This window comes from Solanum tuberosum, unplaced genomic scaffold, assembly GCF_000226075.1.
Source record: "Solanum tuberosum cultivar DM 1-3 516 R44 unplaced genomic scaffold, SolTub_3.0 scf00042, whole genome shotgun sequence".
NCBI classification, from domain to species: Eukaryota; Viridiplantae; Streptophyta; class Magnoliopsida; order Solanales; family Solanaceae; genus Solanum; species Solanum tuberosum.
Genome location: NW_006238967.1, coordinates 2,166,063 through 2,179,047, shown reverse-complemented (window position 1 = coordinate 2,179,047; position 12,985 = coordinate 2,166,063). Strand labels below are relative to the sequence as shown.

General features: G+C 30.3%; 1 protein-coding gene across 1 annotated transcript; it reads left to right on the top strand.

Moving 5' to 3' along the window:
• The first annotated feature begins 8,924 nt into the window (after positions 1-8,924).
• LOC102585348 (putative oxidoreductase TDA3) lies at positions 8,925-12,682 on the top strand. Its single transcript, XM_006343138.2, has 2 exons — positions 8,925-10,033; positions 12,091-12,682. The coding sequence occupies exons 1-2, from the start codon at positions 9,157-9,159 to the stop codon at positions 12,465-12,467; spliced, it is 1,254 nt and encodes a 417-aa protein (XP_006343200.1). The 5' UTR covers positions 8,925-9,156; the 3' UTR covers positions 12,468-12,682.
• The last annotated feature ends 303 nt before the right edge of the window (positions 12,683-12,985 follow it).

Genomic DNA, 12,985 nt, shown 5'->3' with positions numbered 1-12,985 from the left:
AGAGTTCTCTCCATCAGATGCATAATGGGGTACAACTGTAAAGTTGTCCTGTCAGTGGTTGGTGAGGCGCTAGCGCACTAAACCAATCAGAATAGATGAGGGTGTTTGTCCAACGGGTAATAACTATTTATGGTTGATATTTTCAACATGACAAACACCATATTAAATTCATTCATTCAAAGGAGGAAGTCAACCAGCAAGCCTTTCAAGAACTCATAAAGAAGTTTTCAAGGGACCTGGTCCCTGCAAGATTGCTTACGTGAAAAGGTGACAAGACGACTGTCAGAAAAGCTGCCACATCTGATGTGGTAGGTACACAACTTTTCTAAACAAAAGACCTTCATCCAATAGGAGTGTTTCAACGAGTTTGTGTTGATTTATATCATCTCTTTCCAAAATACACAAACTCAAGATTTGGCAAACAAAACTTGGATTCTCTTAAAATTCAGAATCTTGAAAAGAAGGCCATCTTCAAGGAAGAACAATACTCATGCTCAACAAAGGGACTTGATAGAGTGCTGAAGCGTCTTTGTTGAGTTTGAGTTTTGTCAGTCTTTGCATCTTGAAATTTCTTAAGTATACAAGCAAAGACCATCTTGGTGAAGTATTCTCTGACAAGCGCAACAAGGACCTGATCGAATTGCAAGCGTCATAGTGTGTCTTAGGAGTTATACTTCCGTGCTTACATTGTAAATTTGTTCCTAATCTATAAAGGATTCAGATCTTGTTTCGGTTTCTAAAAGTCGAAATCGTCCAGAGAGTGGTAGTTTAGTGGGCAACCTGTGTGTTGCTTAGTTAAATTCTAAATCATCTAGAGTTAAGTGGTTTAGTGGGGGGTGTGGTATCCGCTTAGAAAGTCTATATTAATCAGTGAGGGTTAGTATAGTAGGCAATGTTGTATCTGCTTAGGCTCATTAAGTAATAAGTTGTATTACTTAGTTTAGAGATTAGGAGGTTAATCTTTATGTGTGGTCGTAAACTTGTTTTTACTTTTGCTTTGAGAAGATTATTAAAAGCAGTTTGAAAAGTCCTGTGAGACAGGTCGTGGTTTTACTCCCTTGAGCAAGGAGGTTTCCACATAAAACACTTGTGCAGATCTTACTTCCAGCTGTTTGCTTTCTGCACATTTTTAGTTACTGTTCTTGCTGAGTCAAAGGACCTGGTCCTTGATTGATAAGTGGATGCATACATTCCAACAAGTTCCAATTTATATACATGCTTACAGGTTGCATGTTATTGTACCATGACACACTGTTGACAATGTATATATCCCAGTCAATGTATAAAATATATTTAAATATATATTTAATTATACAATTATTTATTATACAAATCAAATAGTAACATACACAAAACTGGTAAAAGTAATAAAAAAATATTCAATTATATTCATTTGTTGACTTAAATTGTATAACGACTTGTGTAAAATTTACTAATATACAATTCAAAATAGTAATATATTCAAAACTGATGCAATTAATTGAAATTTACTAAATTATATACACTAATTGACTTAAAGTATGTAACGAGAATAAAGTCTTTCTAATATACAAATCACATTGTAGCTTATACAAACTGCTACAAGCACTCCAAAATTACTAATTATATTAACTTGTTGACTTAAAATATAAAATTCATTAAATACACAAATAATTGTAACATATATAAACTAATCGAATTAATCAGAAATTATTCAATTACATTCACTTGTTGACTTAAAATATATATCGACTTGTATAAAATCTATTTAATATACAAAACAAACTGTAATATATACAAATTGTTAGAAGTAATGGAAAATTACTAAATTATTTTAACTTTTTGACTCAAAATCTATAACGACTTGTATAAAATCTATCTAATATACAAATCACATAGTAGTATATACTAATTGATACAAGTACTTAAAATTACCAATTTTATACACTTAGTTGATTAAAATTTATATCGAATTGTATAAAATCTGTTTAATATACAAAACAAACAGTAACATATACAAAATGATGCAACTAATCGAAAAACACTCATTTATATGTTTAGACAAAAAAATCAGTCACAAACAATCTTAGTGTAATATTCGATACCAATTATATACATCTACAAATTATTTTCAAACAAATCAACTATTCCATATAGAATGCCATTCAAATCAACTATTCCATATAGAATGCCATTTTAATTTATATCCGTAGTCAATAACACAATAATACAAATTAAAGACGAATTAACCAAGAAATATATGAAATCATATAAATTGAATGTAGTCAGAAAAATATACAACTCATAATGAATAGATTCTTGTTATTACGTTTTCGTTGTTCAAGCCACAAAAATAAATTAATTGTTTATGTTCTAATACAAAATAAGCTTTGATTAAAGGAAAACCATGAATAGTCCTCAAAAGGAAGAAGTCTTATTTTGGTAACGTATACTAATTATACTAAATTACCTTTAATTAAGACATTCCTCAATTATGCTTAATTAGTTAAGTATAATTAACCAGTTTTTTTTTTTTTATAATTAATTATAAATAAGCCGAATTATACAAATCATAAACATAATAGCTATTTAAACTATAGCTATGATACGTAAATAGACGAACTATAGTTAAGGAGACCTATTATGTTTCCTATTGTAGTTTGTGAAATTTTCCCTTATTTTTTCTATTTTGCTTTGTGTGTTTGTATCAATTGTATATTTTCTCTCGCTCCCTTCCTCTATAGCCTTTTTTTTTTTTTTTTTGTATCCTACTCTGTATCAATCGTATATTTGAGCATGCTCTCTCTCCCTCCTTCTTCCTCTCTCCCTATAGCCTTTTTTCTTATATTTTATTTCGTGTGTTTGAATCAGTTGTTATTTTTTTATTTTTTTTTTACTTTTTAGGCTTTTCTCTTTGTTCTATTTTCAATGCACATTTCCACGTTTGATATATTTTTCTTTGAAAAAATTGAGTGGACAACTTTGAAGAGATACATATGTATATTCATGTATCAATGTATCTATGACAAACGACTGGAGACTTTAAGGAGATACATATGTGTATTTGTGTATTGTTGGCAGACGAGGGCAGTTTTGAGGAGATACATATGTGTATCTAAGGGTGTCAAATAGGCGGGTAAGATTGAAATTAGAGATATTAAAATGAGTTGAAATAGAAATTAGGTTGGTTCCTGATCCGCCCAAGTTTACTTTGGGTTCAAATGAGTTGGTCTCCAATGGGGTTAAAAATGGGTTGGATCTTGACCCGCACAATTTGATCCGCTTAATCTCAATAATTTTAATATATTGTTATTTAAGTTTTATAACCACAATTTGAATTTCGTTCTTATGTTTGAAAAAAGGTAAATTATTTATTATATATAAGAGTTATTTTGTTTCTTAAATCGTTTATTTGTGTCCCCCCACACCAATTAAATCTTAAACCTGCCAGGTCAAAGGTGGTTGTGGCGTTATTTGGTAGCTACATATGGAATCAATTGACCAAGACCTAACAATCTCCAAAATTAAATAATTTCTATAATTAAGACGAAGGGAATAACATATATTATTTGAAAAATTACTATATAATTACTACTCTTCTTATATAGTAATATTTTAATTTTTTCCTTTTTAAATAGTACTAAAAAATAAATTTAAAATATCACAAATTCGATTAACTCTCAAAATTTTACGCGAATTCTATAATTAAGACGAAGGGAATAACATATATTATTTGAAAAATTACTATATAATTACTACTCTTCTTATATAGTAATATTTTAATTTTTTCCTTTTTAAATAGTACTAAAAAATAAATTTAAAATATCACAAATTCGATTAACTCTCAAAATTTTACGCGAATTCTATAATTAAGACGAAGGGAATAACATATATTATTTGAAAAATTACTATATAATTACTACTCTTCTTATATAGTAATATTTTAATTTTTTCCTTTTTAAATAGTACTAAAAAATAAATTTAAAATATCACAAATTCGATTAACTCTCAAAATTTTACGCGAATTCTATAATTAAGACGAAGGGAATAACATATATTATTTGAAAAATTACTATATAATTACTACTCTTCTTATATAGTAATATTTTAATTTTTTCCTTTTTAAATAGTACTAAAAAATAAATTTAAAATATTACAAATTCGATTAACTCTCAAAATTTTACGCGAATTGTATAATTAAGACGAAGGGAATAACATATATTATTTGAAAAATTACATTAAGAATACCATAAACCACAATAGTTAACAACTTACAATATTTGAAAAACATATTAACTCTCAAAATTTCACATGTGTCACATAAATTGGGACAAATGGAGTAACATATATTATTTGAAATTACGTTAAGAATATTATTAATCACAACTTAAAGTATTTAAAAATACATAACATATATTATTTGAAAATAATGTAAAAAATATTATAAATCATAATAATTAACAATTTAACGGATATTGTGCCCGTGCTTCCATTTAGAAGTGAGAATGTTTAGGAGCTTAGGGTTAGTCAGTCAATTGACCGATTTGCCCTTCTTCTTCAACTTCCTCTATTTACTACAAAAATAGTACTAAAAATCAATTTAAAATATTAAAATTTTGGTTAATTCTTGAAATTTCACATGTATTGCATAATATAATAGAGTAGTAACATATATTATTTGAAAATTATATAAATAGTACTAAAATATAGTTTAAAATAGTACTAAGAATTTGATTAACTCTCGAAATTTCATATGTACTGCGTAATTGAGATTGAGTGAGAAATATATATTATTTGAAAAATAGAATAAATATGTGATATTATTAGAAAGAGCTTTAATATATATTTTAAAAATTATTTTGTCTTCCGTATATGATTTTCTGCATATATGTGGAGTTTTAAAGTTTTTAACATTTTAATATAGAAATATGATTATTTGAAAATTTTAGTACTTTCTTCATTTAAATTTTTCCTTGTTTTTCTTTTAATTTGTTCTAGATTTAAAAATTACATAAAAAGTACTTAAAATCACAATGTAATAATATAAGATATTAAAAAAACATAATTAAAAATCATAAAAGAAATTTTATTGACTCTTTAATTCCATATTGAAACATAAGAAGTTTGTTTGAAAATAACATAAAAAGTAACGTAAATTAAAGTAAAATAACAACTAAAAATATTTAAGAATCATATAAGAAATTTAGTTGAGTTTCGTAAAAGTACCTACGTCACATAAAATGGAACAGAAGAGTAATATATATTATTTGAAAATGATATAAGAAGTGCTATAAATCACAATAAATTAACAACTTCAAAATATATTTAACAAAATCACATACAAAAAATTATATAACTCTCCAAATTTCATCGGTGTCACATAAATTGAAACAAAGAACTACTCCCAATTTATGTTATTTACTTTCCTTTTTAGTCAGTCCCAAAAGAATGTCACATTTCTATATTAAGTAACAATTTGATTATAAAATATTTATTTTACCCTTAATGAAATAATTTACAGTCATACAAATTTATATCATTCATTTTGGACCACAAATTTTAAAAGTCTTCATTTCTTTTTTAAACTCCGTGGCGAATCAAACTACCTCACATAAAATGAGACGGAGGAAGTAATATACATTGGGCCCGCGCTGGCGCGGGAACCTAATAACTAGTATAAATAAAAAGCAAAGTCAGAAATTTAATTAAAAATATTTCAAATTCAATATTATATACATATAAAAGATAATTTTTAATTTATATGCTTTATATAATTTTTCAACAAAAATTATTCGTCTGAGCACCATTACTAAGGGCCCATTTGGCCATGCGATATGGTATCATGATATGGAATCATGATATGGTATCATGCTATGAAATCATGAGATGAAATTGAAGGTTTGTTTGGACATGCGATATGGAATTTTGGTGTTGTATATTTTCTCAAAAACATAAAAATCTCATAAGTTGTAAAACTATTAAAATTGCCCCAATTGTTTATTCAATCTTATCAAATAAACAAAAATTATAAAAATCGCATAATAAATTATTACAAAGTTATTTGTTCTCCACTTAAGTAATTGTTTCATCTAACTTTAATTTAATAAACAAAATTGAACATAAATTGTACTTGATATGCTCATATCTCTCAACTACTCCTACAAATAACCTATAAAGTAGAAAAAAAAAACATACATTAGTGAGTAAATATTAACTTAGAAGTAAACATTTGTATTTGATGAATTTATTTTTTCTAATAAAATGGACTTGGTCAAAAAAAAAAAAAAAAACTTTTTCGAATTTTTTTTTGGTCTTTGTGTCATTTTTTTTATTTTTTTTCTTTTTATAAGAGAAGAGGAATTGATTTACGTATGTACTTAACAATTTTAGTCTTTTAAATTAGTTAAATTTAACATATATATATATATATTGATATGCTCATATCTCTCAACTACTCTTACAAATAACCTATAAAAAAATATATATATACATTAGTGAGTAAATATTAACTTAGAAGTTAAATACACTAAAGATAAAAATTAACAAACATCACTGACTTCTAACTATTTACAAGAAAAATCAATAGTTAAATATTATTGAATAACGAAATTTTAAAAAGTTACCACAAGTTTGAGTCAAAAACACTTCTAATAAAATTTAATCAAAAAAATTATAACTAGTCCACTTGACTAAATATTAATAACTAATTGATCAAATTTTTCCCAAGTCCTCAATCAATTGGACTTGATATTCTTCAGTCATGTGAACAAATATTTTGCGAATACTAAGATTAAGAAAGTGTGGCACCGCCAATGAAATTTGTCTTTTATCAATATTATGCGTAGTCATAAGATTAAGACGTTTTTTTTATTATGAAAAATCAAAAAAGTATTACTCCCTTCGTTCTTATTTATATTCACCAAATGAATTTCTACTTTATCATTTATATTCACCAAATTTAAAGTAATAATAAATTTTATATTGGTGAGAACAATAAATTATAAAAAGTAATGATGTGATTATAAATTTTATTTATATATGAAACAAATGGTTAGTAGATATAAATGTGGGGTTGTTTTAACAAAATATAAACTCATGGATCAATTATTGTATTAAAATATCTCAAATCATGATATGGAATCACCATATAATTCCATATCATGGTTTTGAGAATATGGTATCACCTCTCTTGATATGGAATCATGAGATGGAATCAACGTAAAATCGCATGTCCAAACGCTTGATTCCATCTCACGACACCATATCATGATATGGTATCGCATGGCCAAACGCCTACTAAATATGTCTACGCCACTGGGTGCTGCCCAAATTAGACTCTTCAGTCCACATTCTACAACATTTCTAGCTAACATCATTGTACTCTCACGTTGAATTTGAATAAACAATTAGCCATCTTAATTGGTCAAAAGCTAGCCCACAAGCTAACTACTATAAATTGGCAAATGAAGAGAATATCAATACAACTCAACTAGCAACACAATATAATTTAGTTTCCTATGAGGGTTTGTCGTGGTTCATTAGTTTTCTAAAAACTATATACGACAAAATTGCCTATACATCATCACTAGTTTATAATTGGAGGGGGTTAAGTTATTGCACACAAAAGCATCATTTTTCGTGCTTGTAATTTAAAATAATGGTGAGATTTGTGGATTTTATTCTACTTCTAATTCTTTTGGTTGCTTCGATTAATCTTTTTTTTTCTGAAGCACGTCCTCTCAATATTTTGAAGATTCATGATTTTGGTTCTGACTCTGGCTCTGACTCCAGTGAAAAGGGAACGTTTGATTGGTTAAGTTTGAGTGGTATTAAGGATGGACCTAGTCCTGGAGTTGGCCATAAGTTTACAAACAGTCAAACTCTTGGAGGAATTAAGGCAGGCCCTAGCCCTGGAGTAGGACACAAAATTGTCACAGCCAATCACCAATAGTGACATTAATTTTTGGGCTACCACAATTTTTTATTACTAATATTTATTTGTTCCATTCTTTGCATGTTCTCTGTTAGCTAGGGGGTTTGGAATATAAGTTAAATTTTTCAATAAATTTATAGATTTTGATTAAAGTTATTGTACTTTGCAAAATTCATACTTTTCATGCTAGCTACGCCTCAAGCTACTTGTATCGACAATGCTAATTATAGGAAATGAGAAAGATTCTTAGTATAGTTTTATGCTATGATTGTATAATGCTGCCACAACTGATATAATATATCTGCGTACTTTAATTTACATTTGATCTTTAATTTCGTGCCTTAATTTTCAATTTGTGAACACATGAGTTTACTAATGAAAGTGAAAACCTAAGTTTATGATTTGAGTGATAATTAAGACAACAGTGAATACAAATATACAATAGTATTCTAAGGAATTGGTATTGTCAATAATAAATAAACATGCTAAGCTTAAAGAATTTGGTTATTTAAGCTTACTCTTTTAGTCTCAATTATTCTCTTATACTTTTAGGCTTTTAGCCGTTAGTTATAATATTACTCTTATAGTTGGAGGTGGAGCAGAAAATTATTCTTTTATACTATTTGCCGTACTATTAGTTATAATATTACTCTTACAGTCAGAGGCGGAGCCAAAGTTAGAAGTTTGAAGGTTCTAAATTTTTTTTGAAAAATAAAAGAACTAAATTTTTTATTGATAGTGGAGTTCAAACCCATAATTCTAAAGTGGAACGTATTTCCACAATCACTTCTTTACCACTGAACCGTCAATTAATTTTGTTATAATTCACAAGTTAATATAAATATATATATTTATTTAATTTTTAATTACAAATACAGAATCTATGAAAAAACTACTGAGTTCGTATGAACGCACGAACTCCAACCTAACTTATAGTTGTTTGTTTTTTTGAGTTCAGTTTTTATCATTGATTTTTTTATACTTTGATTATTATTCTACAGGAATCATCTATAATTTTTAGTCATGACTAGCTTCATTAAAATTATTTCATTCGATATATATAGCTTTGAATTGTTTCTTTTTTGAAATGAAAATTTTCGATATTCCAAATTAAAACCCACGTAAGCTATCTTCCTTCCTCCCTTTCTTTTTTCTTTTCCGATACCCTAAGTCTGGTAGCTACGGAAGCACAGAACACGTGTCATCTTTTGAGTTTCCAAGTCCCTTAATTCTAAATTAAAGAAATGTTGTTAACCCCTGTACTTCCATTTCCATTCATTTCAGTTCCCGGAAACTTCCCACACCTAAAATCCCCGTCATTCTTCCTAATACGTTCCTCATTGTCACCGTCAATGGACACCAATCCACAACCGAAAAAGGTAGCAGTCTGCGGCGGCGGAGTAATCGGAGTTTGCACCGCCTACTTCCTATCCAAAAACGGCGCATCCGTAACTCTAATCGAACAATCCTCCGTCGCCTGTGCCGCCTCCGGTAAAGCCGGTGGTTTCCTCGCTCTAGATTGGTGCGACGGCGGTCCCGTCGCGTCTCTCGCACGCGCCAGCTTCAATCTACACCGCTCACTCGCTCAAGAGCTTAATGGATCAGAATCATACGGTTATCGTCCACTCACTACTCTAAGTGTCTCCGTCACCGAATCATCATCATCTTCTTCGTCATCGTCGAACCGAGCTGGGCCGATTCCGTCTTGGGTTGATGGCCCAGCTAAAAGCCCACGAACAATTGGATCAACTGACAGTACGGCCCAAGTCCATCCAGAGATGTTTACGAAAACGCTACTGTCGAAAGCTATGGAGGATTATGGAGTTGAGCTTGTGATTGGTAAAGCAGAGAGAGTGGAAATGGCGGACGGGAAAACCAGAGGAGTTGTACTGGAAGATGGGAGGGAGATTGGTGCTGAAGCAGTTGTGTTGGCACTTGGGCCTTGGAGTAAGAGGTTTTCTGTTTTGGGCTCGCTTTTCAGGGTTTATGGAATTAAAGCCCATAGTATTGTACTGGAACCGAAAGAAGCCAATAGGATCACGCCACATGCACTCTTTCTCACTTATTATCCGGCCCAAGGTGGAAAGCCCATGGACCCGGAAGTATATCCTCGTCCAACAGGTACTATCCATTTTTACGGATTCAATACGCACTTGTCAATATTTTCCAAGAGTTTATGGTAGTAAACAGTGATAGGAGAATTTTCGCATCTAACCATTTAAAAACAACTTAATTATGCTTCATAGCTATAGTTTGCTAATTACAATTTTAGCTACGTGTTAGAGGGAGGAGAGAGGAGAGCGAGATTGAGAGAGGGAAGAGAGACGAATTGTATATGTATATCTGTCAAATTATTATATATATGTATTTGTATTTTTGGCGAGTGAGATTGAGAGAGTGAGGAGAGAGGCGAGCGAGATTGAGAGAGGGATGAGATAGGCGAACGAGAGAGGGCAGAGAGTCGAGAGAGACGAAATGTATATGCATATTTGTTAGATAATTATATATATATAACTGATATACATATGTATTTGTATATTTGGCAAGCGAGATTGGGAGAGAGAGGAGAGAGGCGAGCAAGAAAGGACAGAGAATGGAGAGAGAGGCTAATTGTATTTGTATATCTGTCATATAATTGCATATAATTGTATATATAGGTGTATAATTTGTATTTGTATATGTATAAAAGAGGACATGCTACGTAATTACAACTAAAATTAAGATGTGTGCCGTAATTAATTCAAATTATAGTTATGTTAGTTAATTAACTAGTATATGTTTGCGTTTCCACGTAATTTTCCCTTCAATCAATTACAGGTGCATTAGAAAAAATAAAGCACCCAATGTATAACCAATACATTTTATTTGATATTATGGTATGTATAATGCAAAAAATTCAAAGCATACATTAGCACGTTTAAAGATATAATTGTCCCTCAAAATCCTTTCTATTCTAGGTCCTTTTCACTATATTTGTGCAAGTTATCTTTTGTAAAAAAATATCTTTTTAGAAATTATCCAATGTCTGTTATTTTTAATATACCAAATCAAACAATGTTCAAAAATGGTATCTTAATAACTAATGTAAGCATTACTAATACATCTTATTCAGCATTATTCTGATACACTCTAGCAAGCATTCCTACGTGTATTACAATTTGCAGAGGCAGACGTAGCCTTTTTTTTTTTTTGGTGCTTTCGAGGGGAAGTATAAATATATATGTAAAAATCTTAATAAGTATTAGATTTAAATTAATAATTTTAACGTTATAATGAGCTCAATGATGAGAATTTTAAAAGTTAAACCTGTTAAGTTAAAATTGTGGGATCCGCCTCTGGCAATTTACATTCAAAGAATGATCTCTCAATTATATTTGCCACAACAAAGTAGTGTATTAGCTTAATATAGAGCGACTTAAGTTTGACAATTTGTTTTAAAATATATAGTAATGTTGTTTAAACTTGTCATTCATATATAGTAAGTTGGAAAAGGTATTTTAACTTCACTATTAGAGACAATGGTGAGCTAGTTCCTTCATATGTGTGTGTAATAGTGCAATATCATCGTAATTGTGTGCTATTACTTGGTTGGCTCTGTTGCGAAATATATTTCATTGGGACAATGTTGATCCCTTTATCTTCAATTAGTCACTATAAAATTAGAATTCAATTATTAGCATTTAAAATCATCGTTCTTAAATTGAGAACCCATAAAATTGGATCTTGGTTCCACCTCTAATTATAAACATCTCTACTTTTAGGAAGGGTCACTAAGAAGTTGTTTTAATTTATGGGTTGGTATTATTGCTTTGTTGTATGGTTTTCAAAAAACAATGTTTTGTTCCATGTTCATTTCATTCTTCTCTAGTTCTCTAAAGTTAAGCCTACATGTATGCTATTGTTTGATATGATAATTCACGATGTACACGAGTGATGCATCCATTTTTTGAGTTCGTATCCATGAATACAATGGGTCCTGCCTACCTAAAAATTCTTCACCATGTTGAAAGATGGAGAAGATTACCTGCCAATTATTGCTTAGTTCTATTTTCAGTGAGCTGCCTGATATTGAAATGAAAGTGTGTTTCTTTCCAACATGAACGAAACATATGTCTTGTTTTCGTATACAAAACAAGGATTTGATTGAGTTAGAGTGTTATGTTTTACATGTTCTTCAGGGGAAGTTTATATATGTGGAATGTCAGCTCAGGCAGAGGTTCCAGATGATCCAGAGCAGATAACTCCAGTTCCTGAATCAATAAACGCGCTTAAGAGAGTGGCTGCTACTGTGTCAAGCCATTTAGTTGAAGGGGAAGCGGCTGTGAAGGCTGAACAAGCGTGCATCTTACCTTGCAGCGAAGATGATGTGCCAATTATCGGAGAAGTTCCTGGTATAAAAGGCTGTTATGTGGCAACTGGACATAGCTGTTGGGGAATTCTCAATGGACCTGCCACTGGTGCAGCTATGGCCGAACTCGTTTTGGATGGACATGCTAGCATAGTTGATCTTAGTCGATTTGACCCCGGAAGATTTGCCAGCGCTCTGAAGAAGTAAGATGTCTATACACAAATCATCTAAAAGAGGATAGATGGCTTCAGAAACTTGGCACTGCAAGAAGCAAAGAGGTAATTTGTTGAATGAAGAACTTGTAGTTGTCAAGTGTTCTGAAACTATTATCCCCACAGTAAATATCTAGTCTGTCCAAGAAAATAAGGTCTTTATGTAGAGACGGACTCAGAATTTGAAGTTTATGTATTCGTAATTCTAATTCTTTTAAGGTATGGGGTTCTAAATCAATAATTTGTTACATATTTAATGAATTTTCGACCGAACCCGTAACTAAAACACTGGCTCCGCCCATGTCTAGGCACAAAGCATGTTGATCCACTGTTTGTGTCCAGGACTAACTTGAGCAGAATGTTACAATGACACACTTCTATATCTGAAGTTATTTAACTTTAAGCTTCTCATTTTGTTGTTGATGGGATGCTTTTATCGCATAGAAATATCATTACAATCACAACTTTTAAGGGTATCTTCCCTATGTGCTGAAAGTCTTTTTTCCTTGGATT

What these genes read in the sequence shown, in the direction of transcription:
- LOC102585348 (XM_006343138.2), top strand. Translation starts at nt 9,157, where the DNA reads ATGTTGTTAACCCCTGTACTTCCATTTCCATTCATTTCAGTTCCCGGA. An exon ending in AGTATATCCTCGTCCAACAG is followed by an intron (nt 10,034 to 12,090) that starts GTACTATCCATT and finishes CATGTTCTTCAG; the next exon opens with GGGAAGTTTATATATGTGGA.